The following is a 23,616-nucleotide window of genomic DNA, read 5'->3' as shown; positions in this document are numbered from 1 at the left end:
CCTCCCGGGCCGCCCCCGCTTACCGGTGGGGCTGCGGGGCGGCGGCGCGGGGCGCTCCCCCGGCGGCGCGGGGCGGCGGCGGGGCGGGGGCCGGGGGGCGCGGGCCCCGCCGGGCGGGAGGGGGACGCTGGGGCGGGCTCCATGGCAACCGGATGTAAGCGGCGGCGCTCTAGCCGCGGCGCCCGCCTCGCTGGTGCGGCGGAAGGGCGCGTCTCTGTGGTAACGCGGAAGTGCGAGGGGCCGCCGGCGGCGCGGGACGAGCCGGGCTGGGCTAGACCGGGCCGGGCTGCGGTCACCTCGGCCTCCGCCGCCTCGGCCTTCCCCCCCCTGCAGATGGCGGCGGCGGAGACGCTGGTGCGCGGCCTGGCGCGGCTGCTGCAGGACGCGGGTGAGTAGCGGCCGCCGCGGGCCCCGCTGGGCTGGGCTGGGCCGGGAAGGGCCGAGCCGAGCCGGGCCGGAGTGAAGGCCCTGGTGTGGGGGCAGCGGCGCTCACGGCCTGGCCCGTCCTTGCCCTTCCCTGCAGGGGACCTCGTCCTGGACGGCTCCAGCACGCTGACGCTGCTCACCCCCACCCTGCAGCACCTCACGCAGGTCTTCGAGCAGCACCTGGGCTCCCGCAACCAGAACCGGGGCTTCGTGGCCCTGCCCTCGCACCCCGCCGAGACAGCCGCCATCCTCCAGGCGCAGTTCCTCTTCGACGTCCTGCAGAAGACTCACTCCCTGAAGGTCCGTACCTACCACGGCCAGGGATGTGAGGGGCCAGGGGTGCTGCAAGGCTGGCCGGTGGAGGTGGCAGGCACAGCTGCCTGCTTCAGAGTGCCCTCCTTTGGTGCCCATTGACCCCCTCTTAGGTGCTTGCTACGTGGGTCAGATAGCTCTCGCAGGGCTGTTGCATGGAGTCATAGTTCAGCGTGATAGTGTGTAGCTACTTCGTCTAGGATCAGCCATGCAACTCAGCGGAAAGTTTTTCAGAGTTAAAAACGGGCAGCAGGGGTTAATTACGTTCTGACCTTGGTAAGGTGTTGACATTGTTGGGAAAATGATTATTTCCTGAAATGCTTGAGCAATTCAGGCAGTATCTGGCAGCTGAGCACAGCTGAGTGCTCCCTGAGTGATGATTGATCTGCACGAGGCAGCAGAGCACCCACTACTCTGAGACCTTCTGCTTCTTATTTCTTGAGTTTTACACGCTCCTGCCTGGGCAGTGGTTCTGGTTGATCTGTTTCACAGTATGGGACATTGCTAGTAACGTGTCCTCATTCATTTTAAGAAGGCTGTAATAAAGATAAAAGTATGGAGCTAGGGGTTCTTCAGAGGGCTTTTTGAAAGGTGGCATGTGTTATGAGGCTGCACATGATTATGCTTGGCACTGCGAGGAGGGTAGTAGAGGTGAAATGGGCCTGAAAGGGGAATGGAAATTAGCAGCTGTTCTTAGGTTCTTAGGAGCACAGTGGTGCTCAGGAGGTGTTGTGGCTGAGCACTACGGCCTGCGATGTCTTTAAAAGTGTTTTCCGTATGAGGCAGATTGGAGAGATTATCTGAATGTTGTTGGGAGGGTTTTGTAGCAGTGTGCTGAGGGTGGAGATTGGAGCAGGGCCCAGAGCCTGTGGAGAAACACAGGTCCTCCAGCAGGAGGAGGCAGGGAGGGACACGGCAGTCAGGAGGATGTTGTGGTAAGTGCTTGTGTTAAGCAAAAAATGGGTTTTTTCTGTAACAAGCCCGTAAAGAAGGGGAAGCTACCCATTGTGGTGCAGTTACTGATTTGCTTGGAGAAACTAATAATTTATATCAGCATGATCAGATTCTTAAGGCAGTGGAGGGAGAGGAGATGCTCAGGACACAGAGCAAGGATGGCATCTGAAATAGACTTTGCTAAAACTGATCATCAGAGCTTCCCAGTGCAAGCTTCCCCTACAAATGGTCCTGTTCAACATGCCGCATTAATGCTGGCAGGCAGTGGGCAGTGATTCATCGCCTCCAGGGCTGTAACTGTGGAAGCGGTAGTGGTGACGAGGCCTTCAGATGTCTGTTCTGCACCTGATGAGTCACTTCTGCGTGAATGTGGATGTAGCTGGCAGAGATGGTCTCTCCAGTTGTACTCTGGTGTCCGCAGTGGAAGCATTAACTACTTCATTACTCACCGTGTCTGAAATACTGTTTATGCACTGTCCATAGAAAGCATAAGAAGCTGGATTTAATAAGCTTCTTTGTGGTACTTGAACACAGCCTAATTACCCTGTGGTGAAAGAGCCTGTGGCTGCACTATAGAATGCAAAGAGGAGGTTTGCAGGTACCCCAGTCTAATGCTAACAGTGTCTTGGAGACCACATCTGTTTTGCATTGGATCTGCTTGTGATTTGCCTTATTTGGCCTGTTCTAGTGAAATGCACATGCACACCTCCCACCCCAGTTCAGCTCAGTTGCTCGATAAACATAGCTCCAGCAGTTAGATTTTCTTTATTTAGTAGATTTGTTAGTGGTGGCTGATGAGGAATCCAGCTGCCAGACCTCCCTGTGGTTCTGAAAGCGGTGAAGCCATGTGGGCAGGGGAGAAGAAAAGGAGCTCTATGGTCTGGCAGATCGTGGTCTTGTTCTAACACACTTTTCTCTTTGACCTCTATTGAACTATGGGGCCAGGAGACAGTGCCAATACCAGAGTCGGAGGAGAGCTTGTTAGTGACCACCCGAGCTGGAGGGGGGGCCTGTTAAAGGTGCTGCAGTTGGTGCATCGGGAGGGCGGTATTGCAGCACAAATCAAGCTTGACATGAGACTTCTTTTCTGATTTCTCTAGCTTGTTCATGTTTCAAACTGTGCTTTGCAATCTGCTGTGAAGATCTTCCCTTTCAAGTCCCTCCGTCATCTGGAAGTAAGTATAGGAGGCAGAACTGGCTTTGAGTCTTGTTTGGCTTTTCTTGACTTAGTTTTGTGGTTGCAGAATGCCTCTGCTCCTAAAAACTGGGTAGGCTTTTGTGGCTTCCCTAGAAGGCTAAGTCCTAAACTCCTGCAACACTTGCTTGTGGTGAAGGTTGGATATGAGCAAAGGCTGGAGTATTAGGGAGGGAGGCTCCAGCAGGGAAATGGGATATCCGTTGCAGAGATGGGCCTGGGATGGCAGCTGCTCTTACGCTGTAATATTTTGATGTTGTCCTTACTTTCTCATCACTGCTGCAGTTGAGGTCTGTCCCTCCACACTGCCTCCGGGGACTGCGATTTGTCTATTCTCAGCTGGAATCTCTAACCTGTTGCAAATGTATCAGTACACTGGAGGTGAGTGTCTCTACACAGCTTGTGGGGAGAATTGCAGGAGAAAGGCTGTCTTGATCCTACAGCCCTTCACACAGGAAAGATGCAGGAGATAGTGTTAACCATCTTATCAAGCCATGTTGTATATGGTTTTTTCTCCCTTCTGCATTCTGGGGTCCTACTCCTGACTCAAACAGTGTTGAAGTATTCCCTGGTTGGATACAATTGTGCTCTGTAGTCTCCTTTTTAGCTGCTTGAGAATTTCTGGCTCTGGTCAATATTCACATCAGCTAGGTCTGATCGTTCTGTGTGTCTGGTTGTTTCCACATTCAAAGGCCCGCAGCTGATCGAGGTTTATTTCATTGTACCTCAGCAAACTTTAATTAGAGACGATTGTCAGAGGGAATGCTGTGCCCCAGTGTCCTATCTGCACTGGTGCCCAGCAGGTTTCTGAGACATGAAGGCAAGCTCCAGCTGTGGAGAACTAAGTAGTGTGGGCTGTGCTAGCAGTGGGGCTCTGGGCTTCTGTCTGTGGCGCAGAAGCAGCTGCCTGCAGGGGAACAGGGGCTGCTGGTAGGGAGTTGCTTTGAAAGCTTCTTTTGTCTGCCAGAGCACAAGTTGTTTGGCCAGGGCGTATGTATCTTACTTCTGCTTTGATGGAGGTCTGAAAAAGGTTTTGTTAGCATGAATCTTTGTGCTTAGTGTTCAGAGCCTACGAATTGTAACATGTTAGGTTAACTATTGCCACATGAGTGTAGGAAGCAAAAGCATCTCCCCTTCTTTCTAAATATTTAGCCGTGGAATTCCCACCACCTCCAAATACTTGAATTAGTGACATAAGTCATCACCACTCTAGGCAAGGCAAGGTCTGTAAAGCACAATATGCCAGCCTTGTTCTAGACTAGATGTTCTCCTGTGTTCATCTGCTGTTACGGTAACAGCTAGTACTCACCAAGGAATGGCTCCTCACTTCTTCCTAGGAAATCATTTCAGCATGTGGTGGAGATCTGAGCTGTGCTCTCCCGTGGTTGGAATTGCAGACTGTGAACTTCAGCTATAACTCGATCACTGCCTTGGATGACTCACTGGTGAGTAGGGCATCCTTCCTGCATGACGGATGGGAAGAGAGGAGGTGATCAGAGCCAAGAACTGGGCATTCCTTTACTGATGCTGCTAGGTCTGGGTGGGAGGGAGTGGGCAGTGTTAATTTTTCTGGCCTCTCCCAGCAGGACAGGGTTTCCATGCTGCAATGGAGACGTTTGTAGGATCTGATTTAGTATCTTTTTGTCCTTCAGCAATTACTGAATGCTCTGAGAGTCTTGGATTTGAGTCACAACAAGATCCAGGATTGTGAGCACTATTTAACGGTGAGTATCTTGGGCTAAGCACCAGTTTCCTCGTATGGAGAGGACATTGCTAAAGTGCTGTAATCATTAACCATGTACCTGCTAGGTGAAGTATAACAAAAGAAATTGGAGATGTGGCCCAGCAGGCATGTGATTTAGAACTAGCGCTTGCAGCCTTGAAACTGTTGTCCTGTATGTGCAGCCTGTGTACCACTGAGGCAGAGAAGACAATGTTCCTCATCTGCTCCAAGAAAGGAAAGTTAGCTGTATGTATCACTGTATGTATCACTTGGCACTCCAGTGTGGCCGAGTGATAAATACAGCGATACATAAAGTGTATACTGTATGTACAGTTGCGCATGCAGTGTGCGCTCCGTTGTGGCCAAGACTTCGCTGTAATCTGTGCAGCAGGTGGGAATTATGTAGCCAGGCATGGGGCTGTAGAGACTTGCTGTTCAGTTTGTTCAGACTGCCAGTAGCATTTCCTTCTTGCTCTCAGAAATCTTCTGTCAGTTACTTTAGAAAGGTGGTAGTCCATCACAGTGGCATGTGTGTCTCTGGGGAATGGCAATGAAATCCTTGCTCTGCTGGGCTAGATCTGCTTCTTTTAAGAGAAGCTATGAAACAGCTTTTCGTGGAGTTGGTGGGGCTCACAATGTATCATTCACCATCACCTTTGCAAAGGTAAGAAAGGGCTTGCTTTGGTAGTTCAGCCCTTTTGCTGAGGCAGGGGGTCCAGTCCCTTCCTGTGCTCCATTGAAGTTGATGAGGAAGGAGAAAGCTGCTCCTAGCAGATTTTGTAAAGCGGTTAGATCATGCTGAGCGCCCCTAGACAAATGACTCCAAATGTGAACGTCAAAGTCTTGCTGCAGAAATAGTCTTAAGAAACTCACTTGTTGGTTGACCTTGGTGGGATGGAAAAAATGGTAGGGGCTAGTGCCCTGTCTTGAGTTCAGGGTCAGGCTTTGAGCTAAGGTCCCAATTGATCTGGTGCTGCTCTTCTCTCTGAACAGACCCTTACAGAACTAGAGTACCTCAATCTGGCTTATAACTTCCTGTCCAAGGTGCCAAACCTTGGCATCTTCAGCCGATCGAAGCTGGTGACTCTGATCCTGCGCAACAATGAGCTTGACAGCATTAATGGTGAGCCCGCAAGGGAGGAGCATTTCTGACTTGAGGCCTTTCTCTCTTCCTCGAGGAGGAACAGAACTTGAAATCTTGGGCACAGCTATTGTTACTAGGGTTCAATTTTGTGGGAGAGCGGTAGGTGGGAGGTTCCTAAGTTATATCTTCTAGTGTGCTGATGGCTTCTTGCTTTGTTTGCAGGGGTTGAACAGCTAGTGAGTCTGCAGCACCTGGATGTGGCCTATAACCTGCTGCTGGAACATGCCCAGTTGGCACCATTGTCCACTCTGCACTATGTAAAAAAAGTAAGCACAAAGCCTGATGGATTGGTAGATTAGAGATGTCATGGTCAGGGGGTGCAAGGTAGAGACTGTGTGGTAAGAAGAGAGTTTTGAAAGATCAATTCAACTCTTGAGCATTTGATTTTAATGCGGGAAGCTGATGGGGGAGCCTTGGAGAAACACCTGTATTTCAGCCTTCATTTTTGGTGACCCCTGCTCAAGCTAACCTTTTTCTATATATTCATCCCCATCTCCTTGCTCCCCTTTTCTGATTTTAACACTGTCAAATTCAGTAAAGATCCTACCCTAGTCCTGTTGTGGATTTGTGTGTTCAGAGAAGTCTGAAGGAAGATAACTGCAGTCACTATAGTGCTTGTGAAGGAAGATAGCCTGCAAAGGACTGTTCTCTCAACACTTCTCAGAGTCAATACTGAAAAAGCTCCTAATGATTTAGGGGCATGAGTAGGAAGTACTTTAATTTCTTTCTCTATTTGCTGAACAACTTTCAGGGAGCACTGTAAAAGCTTAGTCCTCTCCTGGCTTGATCACCATTCCACTGCAAGGATATTTGCTGAGGCAGAGAGAAAGCCTGGAGCCTGCAGGCAGATTATGTTGGGGTATAGAGTATTGCATCTAATAACAATTTCTCTATGTCCCCCATCCAGCTGCATTTAGAGGGAAACCCATTATGGTTCCATCCAAACCACCGATCTGCAACCCTTGTACATCTGTCTCCCAGGGCAGCCTCCTCCAATGTGAGTATTAGCCATATGCCTTCTGCCCCTGCTGTTGAAGGCATAGGGTGTTCTGACACTCAGGGGAAAGAATTTCATAAACCCGAAAATTTATTCCAGTGGTATAACAGTGGTGATTGTTTTGTGGGTTTGGGGTTTTTTTGGTTTGGTTTTTTTTGGGGTTGTTTTTTTTTTTTTTTTCAAGTAGAGTAATTTATCCTTAAATTTTTATGTGGCGTGCTGGCCAGGGCAGAGTTGAATACTGATCTCAGGTTTGCAATACCTCAGATCTTAATATGTCTTCACAGTCTACTTCATCAGTTTTGCTCACTGACGATCCCAAAACTTTACTCTGTTCCTGCTAGACAGTGACTATGTAGCTGGACTTTGCAAAGAAGGAACTCGCTGGCTTGGCCCCCCTTGCCTAATTACATATTCCTTTGGCAGCCGTGGCCACCTCTTTCCTTCTCCCCGTCACTCTGCTCTCAGCTAAGTGTCATCACTGTTTCCCTTGCACTCTGGTGCTTAGGTCTATTCTTGGTAATCTGACTTTACATAAAGAAGCCAGCAAAGACAGCATTCTGGCAATTTAGCAAAGTAAACTTTCTTGCTAAGGGTCAGAGGTGTTCCAGAGCTGGTCTGCCCTTTGTATTAGTGGCAAATGGCTGGGTTTGTTGTCTTCAGACTGCATCTTGGAACAAGCTTTCACTGAGCTCAAGTTACTGGAAGCTAGGTAGACTCAGGCTAGAAGTAGGGTACAAGCTTTGAGGTGAAAGTGAGTACCTTTCAAAACAATTAGTGAGTTGTTGCAGAATAATCTGTTGTATCTCTTCCACGAACTGTCTTGGATATGTTTGTGGGAGTTGTAAAGTCTGTAAACAGGAAAACCACAATGGTCCCTTCTGGCCTTATATGCTATTAGGTCAGGTAGCTACAACTAAAGGAGTGATGGATAGGCAGGAACAGGGTTGTTTCTGGTAGTCTTTGCAGTTTTGTGCCAGGGATCCCAACCCTAGGGTGGCCTGAAGGGGAATAGGAGTCAGTAGATGTTGCGCTGAGTATGTGCCAGCCAAATGGAATCTGACTTGCAAACGGGTCTCTAATTACAGTTCCTCTTGGATGGGGAGCCACTCTCTTCCTCGGACCTAATGGTAAGTACAATTGCTGTAAACTGATCTTACTGGCTTTGGGAGTGGGAACTCTAACAGGTTTTTGCATTGTTGTGTGTCCCATTAAATCTGTGTGGGCTGCCTTGACTCTTTGACACAGTTCATTTTGGCTCAGGCCACGCTGATTCCTAGTAATTGTTGGGACTGGCTGGTGTAACTTATTCTGTCCTATGTAGCCTTGCAGAACTTGGAGACTTGCCTGTTTCCTCTTCAGGTACTATCTAGTACTTGATACTTGAATTACACGTCAGCAAAACAGTTATCAGTTTCCCATCTGCTGTTTTTAAGAAAGGCAAAGATTGAGTTAAATCAGAGTGATCGTATTAAACAATCCAGTCAACCAGGCAGGATATGTTGTCACCACTTCGACTGAGATGGTGAAAGTTTGTGTGAAAGGGGTGAGGGGTGGGCAGGGAAGTTGTCAGCCTGAGTTGTGGCTTGGTTACCTTGTCTCCCCTTTGCACTCAGCAGGCAGCATTCTCTTCTTTTGGCTTTAGCACCTCCCAAGACTTGTGCAAAGTGTGTCACAGTCCATCCACACTTCTACCTCAGAGAAGACTGCACTGGACCGCAGTGCTCTGGACAGTTCCTGTGCTGCAGACTTCAGTGACAGTCAGTCCCCAGCGGAGAATGTGGCTGTCAGGCTCCCTCGGAAGAAAAGCAAGGTCTGGGACTGAGACAGCTTCTTAACCATGTAGCTGGCATGTTGGGTGAAGGGGCTTCCTTGATGTGAAAGCCTCGTGCAGTGAGATGTGGTCTTGTACTGACTGCGGTAGTGAGCTTCTATGCTGCTGTGTGTTAGGAAGAGGCTGGGCTTAACGTCAGTCTTGATATACTGTGACAAATGTTTCATGGTGCGCTTCTGCACTGTAACAGCTATGAACCCTTCAGCTTGGCAGAGCCCCTCATCAGGTGCTGTTTTGGTTGTTCTTGGTGCCTCCCAACTATTCTTACCCTGTTTGTTCCAGGGAAAAGTCAAAGTGCGTAGAGCGAGCATTTCGGAGCCCAGTGATACAGAACACGAGTCCCAGGCTTTACCTCTCTCTGCTGGTGAGACTTGTCTTCTTCCTCAGTAACACAGCAGCTGAACTGCCCACAGTCAGAGGAGTGCTCTGGCGTGGTGACTATTTTCATACTTCCCAAGTTTTCTCTCTGCAGGCCTGGTCCTACAGCACCAAAAGGAGATGAAGCTCTTGGACAGCTTCAGAGATCGCTTTGGTGTTGACTGGCTGCAGTACAAGAGACACCTGGAGGAGCATGACCAAGTACCTGTCATCTGCCGTAGCCATTCTGCAGACGAGATCGCAGGCAGACCTGCTGCAACGGACTTGCAGAGTGAGAGCTCTGACCCAGAGCAAGGAAAACCCCAAGTATCCCAGAAAGAATCCTCTCCTCCTTTGGATGATACTAAGAAGGAGGAAGAGCCTGAAGTACAGCTGGATGAGCCTGTGGAAGGAGAACAGAGAGAAGAGGAGGCAGATGAGCTAATGCTGGGGGAGGAAGAAGAGGAGAAGCCAGAAGGTAAATAGGTCCTTTCACTGCTGTGTTTGAGGGCTTGGGTGACAATAGAATAGATGGATCAAATATGATATCCCTGAAGCTTTATCATGCTGCCTAGTATTGTGGGAATTTTAAAGACTTGGGCCAAGTGTGTACTGACCTGTACTGTGTCTTGTTCGGCAGTGGACCTTTGCCAGCCAGTGCTGGTGAGCCAAATAGAAGGTGAAGGGGACCCAGAGCCAGACTGGATCTTCCTGCGAGTCACAGCTAAGCATGTGATTGAGGTGGAACTGAAGGCTGCCAGAGTCCTCCATAGGCTGGAGCTGAAATGCCTGCAGAAGGTGGAGACCTCCAAGATGAACTGGAAGAGGATGGTGAGTTATACCTCTGTGTGATCCTTTGGCATCTTACTCCCTGTGCGGGCCAGCATTCTGGATTTGGGCTTCTGTCAGAGTACCCTGCAGGTCTTTTCCTAGCTCCTGCAAAGCCTGATTGATTGAGCATCTTTTCCACCCAATGCATGTGTATCTAACAGCATCTGTATTGCTTAGAGTACCTGTGATAATGCGGCAGAAGCCAGCACCAATTCTGTTACAAAGCTGGAGGTAAAAGACAATGGCTAGACTTGTTCCAGTGTGCAGGAATGAGAGACTTCTCAAGAGGAGCCTAAATGAAATGGAGACCGCCTTCCCATCCGTTCCTCGCTGGGATATCACCCTGGCCTTGGAGGACTGTTTGCGGGTTGCATTTTTTCTTAGACCGTGCAGCACTGAGCGTAGTGTGATGTTTAGAAAGCTACTGGTAGCTCAGTGGGTGGTTTTCCATCCGCTCTAGGTGCATGCTTTAGCACTACCAGCCCTATTTGCTTTTGTGGTTCTTTAGAAAGGGAGTTTGGAAATCTCTTTTTCCTCGTGGTAGGATTTTAATGTATGATGTGTGCATGGACATGTTCACAGGCTTCTCTAATACTGTTTTCCTCAAAAGCTCCAACTCTTTTTTTTTTTTCCTGCCCTTGTACCTCTTGAATATTTGTGGCTTGATATTCTTCTGAAATACATTCGTGAAAAGGTGTTTTGTTTGAAATGCTTTGTTCTGGCCCTTGAAACTTACCGTTGTCCTCAGAACTCATGAGCTTTATTTTTATTTATTTATTTATGCCCATTTTATCAGGCTCCCAAATGCTATCAGCTATGGAGGCCTGACTACTCAAGGCTTACTAAATTAAGTGCTTGTATGGCCACGTTTCAGCCAGTTGCAAACAAATGCAGTCTGTATACTGGATGCTGCGCCCTCTTTCTAGAACTGGTGTTTTCTGTCTCCTGCAGGACCTGGAGCAAGTTTTCCCTGTCCTCACATTGCACTTCAGCTACATTCGCAGGGACCGGCAGAAGCGCAAATATGTGGTGCTTGACGACTACCCAGAGCAGTGTCTACAGGTAGGGGAGGCTAGAGGGGGAAGCCTGGGGAGGGGGGCAGTGTTGCTGGAAGACACTGAATTCTTCCAGCCAGCAACAGGGCCCCTGTTCTCAGAGTACATGTGCATCTGCTGCCCTGTGGCAGCCCACGTCTGGCTTGTAAGCTCAGGATTTCTCCTGCTGCACAAATGACCTATGGAGGGCCCTGTGAGCATGGCCATGGGCAGTGGAGCTCCTGGAGCATAAAGGGTGCTCTCAAGGAGAAAGCCTTGCAGTTTTCTCCCTCTTGGGGAAAAAAGTTAGTAGTTCAGTTAGTGATCCTTACTTGTTGTGCATGTGCAACATAATGTTTCCTGGGTGCTGAGTGATGCACTAGCCTGTACTTAGCCCTCTGGACAGTGAGAGTGTCAGTGCTATGGCGGCTCTGGTCTGCACAGCTGCTGTAGCAACTCTGGTCTCAAATCCAAGTATTTTTCTTGAGGTACTGTTGTTTAAGTACATTTAAACAAGTTGTTACAGAGAAGGCACAAATAGATGGGACCTTTGAGACCAGAGTTCCAGGGAGAGCCTGTCAGTATGTAGATACAAGGCACCGACCTGCAAAAACAGGTTTTCTTGGCCTTCTGCTGTGAAGCTCCGTGCCCTTGGCAAGTCTTGCACAGACTGGCTGTTGTACTCTTTTAGGTGGGAAATGGCCCTGTACCCCTTGCACTCTGAAATGCTGTAATGAGGCATGGTAGGAGACTTGCTGATGTCAGAGGCTTGCTTTTATTAGGACAGTTATAGCTGCCTGCTAGCACTCTTTTCCCTGTGCTACTACTTTTAGTGTGTCCTTGAAGTGTTGTCCCCAGCTGTTGAGGAGAATCGGCAAAATCAGGACCAGGAGACGGGATCCACGAAGCTCCAGTGCCTGAAATGCAAGCAGGAGTTTTCACAGTCCCTGGCGCTCTGGCATCAAGGTCCCTATCCTTCAGAGGCTGGAGACGCCAAAATCCTGGAGACCCTAGTTGCCTCAAATCAAGGTAGGATGCAGTGTCCAGAAAAAGGATGCTTGCTAATGCCTAGGCAGACTGCCAGAATGGCAGCTGTGGTGCAGAGCATGGAATGTATAGGAGAGGGTGATGCCTTGGCTGTACTGGAATTAAAACCAGTTGTGGGATGTACTCTCACTTGGCCCACTTGGACTTGGAAGAGCCTGCCTTGTTCACTAGCAGGAATAAGCCACTCTTTTAAGGTTAAGCAAACAGCACCCCTGTTGTGGGTGGCTGGGGTCTGGGAGAGCATAGGGGTGCTGGAAACTGCAGATGGTCCACAGAAGTCCAAAGTCTGGGAGAGGCCTTAAAGGTCATTTATCCTGTTGGAACCATGGTCAGCTCTGCCACAGAGACTAATTTGTTCTAAAGGGCTTTTGCTAATGGAGGCTTCTGGGGAATCTGCTCCAGTATTTCAGGTAAACCTTTGGCTGTTAGACATCAGAAAAACAACCGGAACCCTAACCTAAGTCTCCCTGGCTGTGATCTTAAGCCCAGTCTTGCTTCCCTTATGAGGAATGATTTATTCCTTTCTTTGTACGTGAGGGCCACTGTTCTCCCCCCCACGACTAGTCCTGTATTCTGTCCTCTAGACTAAATAAGCTCAAGTCCCTAGATAATTTGCTTGTCAGTCATATCTCATACAATGCAGTTATTCTTGCTGGTCTCCTTTGTACTCTTTCCCATTTGTCCGCATTTTTCTTTGGGTGTCTGAAACTAGATGTGGTATTTTGGCTGAGACATGGCTAGTGATGAATAGGCATCTTCTGATTGCTGAATTTTTCAAAGCTCAGTTTATATTTGAGGTGGGGAGTGCCCAGCCTTAGCTTGGAAGATGCTGCTCATTTGATGAAGTATCCTGGGCTTGAAGTACTGCAGTGAGGGCAGAAGTGCTGTCCTGGCTGCAGCACTTTCCTCCACCCCAGGACACTTTCTCCCCCCTGCCAGGGTAGTGGGGGTCCCAGGATCCAGCTGGGAGTCTGCTGTGGTGTGGGTGAACGGAGCATCAGGAATTGGGGTCAGGAGGGATGAGGACAGCTGGAGAAGGGACACGGCATGCTTGCGGTTTGGCGGGCTGGAGGATAAACCAAGCTGGATGTGGAGGTGGCTAAGGAAGGTTTCATTGACTGGTCATGAGCTTGGGCTTCAAAGGCTATGTGGGCACTTGTGGACATGAAGTGGAGGAAAGTCATGAGCCAAAGCCCTGATGTAGTTTCAGTTGCAACTACAGCACACGCTGGTCACCCTAAATCTGAACAGAGCTATTTCAGGTGGATGTTGGCACTGATCCAGAATTTCTTGTTGATTTGCAAGGGGAGGTGTGTAGGATCTGATTCTGAACAGAGCTGCTCAACAAGCTGCTCAAGTTGGACTATAACTGTTGTCTACTTTGAAAGGGATAGTTTCTGGTTGCGGCGGGGAGGGGGGGAAAGTAAGATCTTGTTGGGGGAGAGCTATTCTGCTTTTTCTTCAACCCGGACAAAATCTTCCACAGATGCTGCAGCAGCTGGTGAGCCCATAGCCTGTCCCAGTTGTTCCAGTGACCACGTGGTCATCCTGCCTTCAGAGGTGTGCTCCAGCACACCTTTGCCACCTGGCCCTGATAGCACGAGTGAGGACCTGTCAGACTCTGTCCTGGAGGGAGGCAGCCAGCAGGAGGGCCCAGAGGAAGCACCTGCCCTGGCTTGTAAGGGTGGGAAGTTCTACATCGGCGGGGAGGACAGCTCGGAGGTGGATACCAGCAACAGCACCAGGACCCCAGAGCTGAGTGGCGAGCATGTTGGCACTCTCCGTTCTGGCTCCCGCAGTTCAGATGGGGGCTGCAGGAAGAAGGAGCTGGGCATGAAGAGCCAGTACTTGTCCCTCAGCCACACAGACACCAATGGGGGCAGCTTGATGGGGAGCTACCGTTACAGTGTTTCTCGTGGGCCCACTCCTTCCCAGCTCTCTTTGAACTCCGAGTCCGAGGAAACATGGAATCTCAGTCCCTGTGAGTATGTAGGAGCTGTGCAGGGTTTAGGGGTGTGCACAGCTTGGTGTTGGGCTTTATCACTGGCGCTTGCAGCGTGCACTGCCTCCTGTTTAATGGGGAAGGGGGGTCACCAAGCACGAGCAGCAGTGACCATGGTTCCTGTGAGCAGTTTTTCATTCCCCTTTCTGTTCAGTCCTCATGCCTGAAGGTAGGGAAAAGTGAGTCAACTCCTAATCCCTACTGTTGCTCACACTCTGAATAATAGGGTCTTGTTCTGGGAGCTGCACTGCTCAGTTACAGACACACTGGGTTCCTGTGGCACCAGTGAGCTGCCAACTGGAGCATTACCTTTGGAGAATAGTATGCACAATTTCTCTGTCTTTATTCTCTGACTTAAGTGCAGTGTGAGGCTGGTGTGTTTGTTGGAGGCTCTGGTTAGTGCAGTTACTTGTGCTTTCCTCAGTGGTCTTTGTGAGCTTCAGATGACAAAGCCTGTCCAAAAGAAGAGACTGTGTGCTGGCTGTGTGAGGGCTATTGTGCAAGATAGCAGTTACTAGGAGGTCCACAAATGCTTTTTGTGAAGGGCCTCAGATTTCTGATGTAGCAGACTGCCTTTGCTTGGGCATCAGCTTGTGATTTACAGAATAACTGAAGTTGGAAAGGAGCTATGGAGGTCATCTGGTCCAGCATACCAAGTGACTCTACTGCAACTGCAGTCTAGTCCTGATTTTCAAACCCATCAGCTTCTTGATCTATAGAGATCTTCCCCAGCCTTTCAAGACTGCAGTGCCTCTGAAGAGGAGCTGGCATAGGACCCGTGTTTAGGATTGCCATGTTCAGTCTTGTACACTTGAAGTGGGAGAAATAAAGTAGTCTCTTGTTTTGGGTCAAATTGCAAGGTCCCAATTTAAAACTGAGCCCATGAAAAAGTTCCTGCTGAGGAGAAGTTGATTAGTGTTTCTGGTGGAGAACAGGCTCTGCTGGGAAGTGTGTACTCTCGGGCAGTATTGTGGCTATTGTATAAATTATTTGGTCATACAATTGCATGACAAACCTAATTATGTCTTCCTCAGTCCCCTTTAGCCTTAGTACGGTTGAAGTTAGAGTTTAAAAAGTTGACCTGAGCTGACATCAGCTGAAATGAAAAATGTCTTTCTGGCTTTGCAATAAAGAATTGCCCTCCTGCCAAACTGGCAGCAAAGCAGTGTCCTCCTGTAGCTAAGCTGAGCATAGGTTGAAGATGGGTTAGACCAAAGCTTTGTATATCTGAAAAAGCAAGTGTTGGAGTGATGGAGTCCCCTCCTGTCTCCATGTTGAGACCTGTGGCCTGGAAAGCCCTGGCTTTGGCCCTTTGTCTTGAGGAGAGACTTGATGGAAGCAGGCGTGCAGAGGGTGTGACACTGCTGCCCTGGTGCCAGTCGCATGCGTGGGCAGCATCTGGTCAGTGGGTAGAGCGTCAACCCTACCCTTTGCTCTCCTCAGCTGTAAATGGCGTCCTGAACACGAGGGACTTCTGTTCTGTGGATCATCGCCTGAAGCTGTACCTGGATATGGAGGTTTTTGAGGAGAACGCTGAGGAGTTCCAGTGCTTCCTCAAGGTGAGCTCCTGCAGCACCACTCCTACAGCTCCTTGGCTATCCTTCTAGCCACCCTGCAAGTTCTGCTCTGGGGTGGCATCCCAGAGACTGTGAGGTGTGAAGGGAGCTGCAGTGTGTTTGAGTCGGTCCTTTCCATGGGTGGGCTGGCAAGGTGCAGGCCAGTGCTGTGACCCACCCTCTCTGTGCTCTAGGTGGTTATGGTGAAGTTTGGCCGACAAGGAGAGTTTCTCTCAATCCTGGTTGCCTCTGATCTCAAGATTTACGTGCTGGAAGTCACTGGGGTTATCAGGTGAGGAGAATGGTGGCAAGTGAGACCCTGCAGTAAGGCTGTGAGTGCTGGGTAGTGCCAGCCTGTGCTAGCCTTACCCTGGAGGTGTGGTGACATGCAAAAGCTCTTCTGGCAAACCCCCCTGCTGCAATCTGATGTGGGAGAAGAGATGGGGCAGCCTACTGCAGCTGAGGGCTGTGCTCTGTGATTAGGGGACAACCTGCAGACTGGCTGAAGAAGAATGACTCTCACTACCTGTCTGATATTTCCCATCTGGAAGTGGGACTCTGCCACCAGAGCTTGCGAATGGAGTTTGAGAACCCAAAAGCCTCCTACAATCTGCTGATCCGGAACCAAAGCTGCTGTGACCAGTTCCTGCAGACCCTGACAAGTAAGAGTAGAGCTGTAGTGGGGAGGGGGGCAGGCGAGCAGGTAGAGGATTTAGAAGATTTGCTCTTGGAGAGCTACCAGGAGAGGTGTAGCTGGATGTATGTTGGAAATTCACTTCTTGCCAGCTCAGAAAAAAGTTGGGGGAGAACCCCACTGGCATCATGGCTTCCGGTGCCTCTCTGTAGACTAGAGAGCCATCCTGAGCTGTTATGTACTGCCCTTGGGCTTGCAAAAAAAGACGTCTGCCTTCTCCCCCTCTTTAGATCTCATGCAAGAGCTGCCTGCTAAGCACAGGAGTAAGGTGAAGGAAATCCCCACTGTGGAAATGAATCCACAACATTGGCTATGGTAAGAACAGCCTCTGAGAGGTTGGGGTTTCAGATAAAGGATGTCTGCTTGTCCAGCAGTGCCTGGGAAGCGTAGTGCTCAAAACAGGACAGCACAGGAGCGGCAGCCAGGCCTACATTACAGGTTTAAGGCAGCTGGCTCAGGTGCCTGCTGCACAGGGGGTGAGCAGGCAAAGGGGTGTCATGGACTGAGCCAGGCTGGGCAATTCTAGCTCTCCTGGAGGAGCCTGAGCAGAATATAATGGAGGGAGGAAAAGGGGGAGGCATAGAGTTGCCTCCTCATGTGCGAGAAGCATTTGGTTCCTAGCTGGCAAGGTGGTGGGCAGAGTAACAGGACAGAGAGGAATTTTGCAGCATCTGGAAGAGATGGGTCCCTCCCATCCTCAAGAGGACAGTGAACAGTAGCTAACTCGCAGCAAGCCTAGACTGGAAATGGAGTGATTCCTTGATCAGCCTGCTGTTCTGTCTCCCCTAGGCCTCTGCTGGACTCCAAGACCACAGACGCTGCAGCTGCAAATGACACTTGTTTCTTCTACCTGTTGGCCTACCTGATCCAAGGTACAGGAGATCTCAGTGGCCAGGTGTCTCACACCTTGTGCTGTCTGCTTACATGCTTGTGTTTTTAGCGTACAGTCTGTGGGAACAGAGCTGGGCCATTGCAGCAGAGATGGGGTGGGGGCATGGGTGAGGGTTTGTTTTGGGGTTTTTTGGGTGGTTTGGTTTTTTTAGTGCTGAGACATGTAGGATAGCAGCATACTTCTTTCTATATATCCAGTGAGTCTCCCAGCCCTTTTTGATGTGGAAGTCCAGGCTCTAGGGAGCAGTTGGTCTTGCACACCAGGTTTGGTGACAACTCAGAATGACTTGTGAGAAGCTGGAAATGTTCTAAGGGCTGGATTGTTGCCCTTAGCTGAGGGAAAGCTAAGGGGTTATATGCACATCTGGTTTGTGTGTGGAGCTGAAAGGCTCCTTGGTTTGGGAAAACAGAAGCAGGTGTCTGGAACAGCCTGCTGGAGGCTACCAAGTTCTGTCCCAGGGCTTGCTGAGGGCCAAATGTGCTAAACCTGGGATTTGAGTCTTCAGTGAACAATTCCAGTGTCGTCTTAGCTTGGGACACTGAAAAAATCAGCCTAGCTGTTAGTCACATTCTAACCAATTTGTTACTGCTCTTGCATCCTCTTTCACCATTGGCCATTGAGGAGGTATGAGAGAACAAGAATGAGAAGGAATCTGTGGGAAGTATGTTTATTGGTCTCCTCAAGCTGAACAAATAGCCTGTGGGAGGGAGAACTTAAAGTGCTTTTTTCTTACTCTACAGTTTTTCTCCTTTTTTAGAGTATGGTGCTCAAAACTGGACACAGTTCCAGCTGAGGCGTCACTGCCAAGTAAACAGGACTAATTAAACATCCCATTTCTGATATTCCTACTAATTCCCAAGAGTGAGATGTGACAAGAAAAGCAACATGTTGCTGTAGCAACTTGTGATCCCCTGTGACCTCAGCCAGTTCTGCTAGTGGTTCCCTATTTCTGTGCATCAGACTTATTCCCAAGTTCTAGTGCTTTTCTTTTGCATCCACTGCAATCAGGTGGATGATATTTATGCTCCCTGCAGTTTATCAAAACTACTTTGCTTCCTGACATACTTATGACGCACCCCAACTCGGTATTAAATTTTGTGTGTGCTCTCTGTTCCAACCATCAGATATCTGCAGCCAGATTAATTCAGGCCAAAAAAGGTGGCCTTTTAACTGGAGCTGCTGACGTTTAACTAAGGAGTAGCAAAGTGTTGTTTAAGAGGTCAAAGGACTCAAGTGTCTTTTCCTGCCTTATATGAGGATGTAGGCTGGACCAGACTTGCTGGGCGGTGGTCTTTCATATGCATGCTCCTGCAGTGAGCTTGGATAAGCTGGTCAAGCCCAGCCACATTTAGCTACCCTGCTCCCCTTCTTCAGTCAGGAAGCTGGATAAGGCTGTTCACCCAGTTACTGTTGCTGGAAAGGATTTCCCTAGGGGAGGAATGGAAAGCAAAGCTGGTTCTGTGGTGACTCAGGCTCTCAGCAAAGCCTCTCCTATTGCCTCATATCCTTTTAGGGGCATCTGCTTTCCCTGTGACCCTGCTGAGCACCCGAAGCATGCTGTTTCTGCTGGAGGAGAATCACCAGTGGCAGGTGCAGCCCTCCTCGGATGAAGACCATGAGGCAGAAACACCTCCTAGGAGCAACATCCAGTTGAAGGAGAAGCAGCCAATCAGCAGTATTAGCAATGTCATAACCTATCGCCTCTGTCCTTGTGACATCAAGCTGATGCTTTATGATGAGGTAACCAGGAGGTGGTCATGGGGCACACAAGATGCTGGGGGCTAGATTGTGCTCAGATCCTGTTTCCTGCCAAGAGTGTCTTGGGGCTGTCATCTCCCATCCTAACCTAGGGCCTTGCACCACAGAGGCAGGGGGGCACAGCGAATTGCTGCTGTACAAAAGTCATGCAGGGACACTTCCACGGCTGGCAGCAGAGAGGGAGGAGGATGTCACTTGGGAATTGGGAGGAGCTGGCAGCTGCACTGGGGAATAGCGGCTCAGGGCTGATCAGTGCATTTGAGGCTAGGCCCTGCTAATCCGCCTCCCTCTCTTTCCTCCCTCCCAGGTGCTGAAGGTGGAGAGCACTTGGCACATCCGCACAGAGTGCCCTGAGCTCCTGGTAGAGCTGGTGGAGTGGATCCGCAGGCCCTGGGAGGAGATGTTCTCGATTGAGCTACGGAAGGCTGTGTACGAGGGACTGGAGTGAGCTTGCCGGCTGTAGGTGGGCAGGACTTGGGAGTCAAGAGTGCTGCTGTGCTGGCAATGGTGCACGAGTGTCTCCCACTCCCATCTGACCTTGCTGTCCTCCGGCCTCTGCTTTCTACTCTACTCTTTGCCCCTGGCCCTTTTTGGTGAGGAGGAGGGGGGAGCACACGATGGTCCAGACTGCACAGTCAGTCACTTGCACTGGGCTGGCTATGGAAGGAGGAGGTGGAGGGTGAGGAGCTTACTCTATAAGCTACACAGAGTTTTAACTTGGCAGCGTCTGCTAGTCTCCTTCAGGGTCAATATAGAGTGTCACTGAAGGAAGAGGGGAGCCAGGCCAGAGCATGTTCAGTGGGACATGCAGTGGTACTAGGCAAACAGCAGGCCAGAGGCAGTGGGCGCTGTGGTCTTTCTAGCAGGTGTATTTGCTGCCTTCCTAGCTGTCTCAGAACAGCTGCCATTATCTGCTGCTGATTTTTTTTTTTCCTTTCCTCCCCCTCCCTCTTGTCCATGGCTTCCCTAAAGCTGCCTGCTTCAAACAGGAGCCTTGATTGCACAAGGGGATGAGGCATGTTGTACTAATAACCCCACAGAGAGCCCTTACCTGCCTGCCTGGAGGGGCATGGCTCAGTCTGCTGGTGTAGTCTTTCACTGTCACTGGGGAGGGAAGAGCTGTGAGGCTCTTAGCACAGAAATGTGTTGCTCATCGCTTAGGGGTCAGGACCCTGGTGGGCACTGGCAGGTAAAAGTGAGGCTTAGGCTTTTCTGAGCAGTCCAAAAGCAAGAGTCTATTTTAACATGAGTTTTACTATTTTCTATTGTAATAAAAGCTTATATTTATTGAATTGTCACACTTTCCTTGTTTCATCCTCTTGCACTGCTGTAATGTCTTTGTAAGGTCTTACATACTAGCTCTGCAGCAGCCTCAAGGGTTCCCCAACATCTCACAGGGTTCGAGCCATTCTCTCCCTCCTGTTCAGGGTGGGTGCTGATGGGCTGCTAGACTAATCTTCCCCACCTGCCTGGCTCCCAAGTGGCAACCAAGGCCCAACAGGATTAGACTGACAGCAGGTACTGGTTGTGGTGTTCTCCTGTGAGCATCCTGGGGGCTTCCAGCCCCAGCAAGTTGCTTACTGGCTGTACAGGCCCTCAGAGACGTGCCTCTCACAGGAGCTGTTGCTGTGGCTGTGGTGGTGGGAGTACCTGCCCCCAGGTTCTTCCCTGTACTAGGCTTTACCTTGTCCCAACCTCTCCTGCACAGAGTTACATGCAGCTGAAAAAATGCTGCTGCCTGGCCTGGGCTTGCCATGTCACAGGGTCTCTGCACGCTGCCCAGTGAAGAGCAAGTGGAGGTGCTGTGCGTGGTGTTTCGGTGCAGCTGAAGCTGCCTGTTGGGGTGAGCAGAAATGGGCCTGTTACATTCAGGTGCTGCCAGCTGGGGACCTTTACTGATGGTTGCTTTTCCCAGAGCAGTGTCTCTGCCTTGCTGTGAGTGTTCAAAGCACGCTTTCAGGGCAGGTTTTCCAACTGGTGAATCCTTAATGACAGAACCTCTGTTTTATGGCGAGGTGATCGTGATTTCTTTAAAGACCTGTATTTGTCATTCAGTGACCTGATGCCTGTTTTCTTTGGATACTGAGCACGGCAGCTCTTTGCAACAATCTCTATGACATCCAAACCTTACCATAAGTTGTCTCTATGACATCGAAACCATACCCTAAGTTGGTGTCTGTGGCTTCAGCTTCTTTCATCTAGAAAACAGCTGGTCCCACAGCATCCTGCTGCTCCAGTCTCACCTAGACAGATGAGATAGTTTCCCTCCCTGCTCAAACCCAGCTATGCCATCCTCATAGCCTTAGGAGAGCAGGAAGTTCAGTTTCCATACTTTGTAGTGGTCTGAAGGCCACCTCGCAGCACACAGTTGGACGCTTTCTTGGAATCGCTGTACTATTAGACTTTCTCCTGTCACTTCCAGAAGCAGTTGAGTTGCTGAAGGCCCGCAGTGGCCGATATTTTTATCTAGCCTTCTGTAGACTTGATTGACAAGATCTATACTGTCTTGAGGCAGATGTCACAATGCATTCCACTTTCTCCCCTCTTCCTAAATGGGCATATGGCTGCTGCTCTCCGTTCCTTTGTAGCGATCTCAGATCGCAAGCAGGAGTGAGCTCAGTGGAAGCGCTGCCAGCACCTAGCACTTTGTCCAGGGGAAGGAGTCTGAGACAGCTGAGCCAGTAAAGACCAGTAAGGATTTTCTTTCTGTCTTCATCTTGCCATTTAAGGAGCTTGTGTAAGTACTGTCTTCACCTTCTATAGCTGCGTTTTTCACAAAGGGTAAGAGTCGAAATTGGAGTTATTGGACCAGTTCATTGATGTCTCTTCTGCGTAAGCTGATCCCCTGAGAAAGCCCATCCCTGGAGCTTGCTTTTTCCATCTTAGCCAAGCTGCACCTTTGCTCTGCCACACCAGTGTCTGGGTATGTGTTGAGCGGCCTGACAAAGCGTGGACTGCCAGAACCAAAGGTTTCGGCTGTGTGCCTGTCCATAGCTCTTCTCAAGCTCTTCCTGGTTTTTACTGCAGAAGTGACTACTCATTTGCTTCTGCTCCTTGCCATGTCTCTGCAGGTTTGTGCCCTCAGCTCAGCACTAGCCTCTTGGTCCTGTTAACAGCTCCCTGCTCTTCTGCATTCCTCTGGCTGCTGACCGGGAAGCTCTCATATGCTGCCACAACCTGTCTCCTGCCTCTTAATGAAACACTTGCTTTGTTTTCCCTTAGGGTTTTGTCCTGGTTGTTACCAGATTAACCCCTTTGTGGTTAATTTGTGATCATGAACCCTTTGCTGTGGGGCTCCTCGCACTAGGTGCAGTGATAGGATTAAGTGGCCTCATTGCATCAGCTGGGTGTGTGCAAAGGCTTCCCCGACACACTCCTCCACTCCAGCACAGCAGGCAGCCCTGACTGATGGCCATGCAGGAACAGGGCCTGCATAGGAGAGCCAGGGTTTGTGGAAAGGTGTGACATCTGTTGAACCAGCTGCAGATGTCTTCTGCCTGTCACAGCTCTGAGCATGCAGTCCCCCAGCTGTGCTCTTAGACACTTGATTTTTTTCCCCCTCCTTCCTCTCTCATTTTCTGGGTGAACTTGGCTCCAGCACTCAGCTGCTAGCATGGAGCAAGGCTGGTCTGAATCTCAGCATTTCCCTGCCTGCATCTATCTGGAGCAGGCTTTTCTCAAGGTGTGTGTAGCTGGAGGGATGGCTAGACCTGGGGTGGCCACAGGGCTCTGGAGGCAGGCTGCAAGCAGCCCCAGGCAGCTGTGGGCTCAGGCTTCAGGCTGGCCATTGCCATGAGCCTGAAGCTACCACTGCTTTTCCGTGGGCACATAGCAGCCCTGCCTTACTCTGCTGTTCAACTCATCAATGAAAATGATGCGTCAGTTGTGGCTTTGGCTATGTCAGTGCTTCCTACTCTCTGTCTCTGCCCTCTAAACCAGTACTGCCTTGAGCATACATAGCCTGTGGGTTAGATGTCAGCCCCCTTGCACTATGTCTAACTAACAAAGCCTTGTTTCTAATCAAACTGGGTGACTGGAGGGACTGGTTGTTTACTTCTAGCAGAATATCCCTGCTGGCCTCATCTCCAGGGGACTGGAGATGTAGCAGCAAAGGGCATGTGTTCCCTGCGGCTCATGGACCTGCCTGGCCAGCTTCATCCTTCCTGTGGGTGCCAACGCTCCTTACCCAGCTTACAGAGTAATGGCCCGGGTCCATGTAAACCCCTTCCTTTTGGGCTGCCCTCCAGCTTGGCTGGCAGGGGAAGAGCAGTGAGCCCAGGCTGGGCTGGAGTGCCACGTGTGGTACTGGGGTGCTAGCAGAAGTCAGCACCCACAAACTGGGAAGGATACCCTAGCAGGAGGGAGGTGAGCAGGGCCTGGGCCGTGTACCCCTCACTGTGCTTCATAATCAAGCAGCAGGGAAAGCAAAGGGGACTTAATTTTGAAGTCATCCCAGCCTTCTCTCAGCTTGTGTTAAAGGGGACGGTCATTGCCCTTTGCACTCCTGCAACAGAGCGTGCCTCTGCCTGTTATCAGAAGGTTATTAAGCTAGTTGTGGAGCTGTCCTGTATCAGGACAAACAGTCCCCAATAGAGCCGTCTGCTCCCTGTCCCAGTGCCAGCCACGCTGTTTAATGTGGGAAGAGCATGTTTGCTGCCGAGGACTCGCGCTGCCCACCTGCAGCCCTGCCCTCCTGTGGCCCCACTCTGGAGGTGGAGATAGCTCATCCCTTCCTTGTCCCACTGCTGAGCACCCGCTGGGCAGGGTCCGTGCCGCCCCACAGCAAACATGCCTGGGGTGCCCGGCCCTGCCATCTGCTGTGCTGCCCTGTCCCCAGAATAGTGGCAGACGTAGCAGGGC

General features: G+C 50.3%; 2 protein-coding genes across 4 annotated transcripts in view; one reads left to right on the top strand and one right to left on the bottom strand.

The window, feature by feature from the left end:
- SLC4A3 (solute carrier family 4 member 3) overlaps positions 1–105 on the bottom strand; it is a 35,220-nt gene extending 35,115 nt beyond the window's left edge. For both annotated transcript variants that reach the window (XM_072875497.1, XM_072875500.1), the window contains exon 1: positions 24–105. The gene's annotated coding sequence lies outside the window, so the exon portion shown is untranslated. The remainder of the gene's footprint in view (positions 1–23) is intronic.
- On the top strand, positions 105–22,730 carry STK11IP (serine/threonine kinase 11 interacting protein). Of its 2 annotated transcripts, XM_072875503.1 has the most exons (24): positions 105–388; positions 524–726; positions 2,793–2,867; positions 3,173–3,268; positions 4,225–4,332; positions 4,540–4,611; positions 5,604–5,733; positions 5,917–6,020; positions 6,662–6,751; positions 7,840–7,881; positions 8,397–8,564; positions 8,868–8,949; positions 9,058–9,420; positions 9,583–9,773; positions 10,725–10,835; positions 11,641–11,836; positions 13,341–13,835; positions 15,300–15,415; positions 15,607–15,704; positions 15,896–16,074; positions 16,337–16,421; positions 16,896–16,978; positions 18,512–18,738; positions 19,064–22,730. In XM_072875503.1, exons 1-24 carry the CDS (start codon positions 142–144, stop codon positions 19,202–19,204), a joined length of 3,702 nt encoding a protein of 1,233 aa, XP_072731604.1. In that variant the 5' UTR covers positions 105–141; the 3' UTR covers positions 19,205–22,730. The 2 variants fall into 2 exon arrangements, with proteins under 2 accessions (XP_072731604.1, XP_072731606.1); XM_072875505.1 differs by lacking the exons at positions 16,337–16,421; positions 19,064–22,730 and having other exon boundaries at positions 18,512–18,652.
- Positions 22,731–23,616: the final 886 nt, after the last annotated feature.

The sequence above is a fragment of the Ciconia boyciana genome, chromosome 10 (assembly GCF_034638445.1).
Source record: "Ciconia boyciana chromosome 10, ASM3463844v1, whole genome shotgun sequence".
NCBI classification, from domain to species: Eukaryota; Metazoa; Chordata; class Aves; order Ciconiiformes; family Ciconiidae; genus Ciconia; species Ciconia boyciana.
This window is presented reverse-complemented; position numbering and strand designations above follow the sequence as displayed.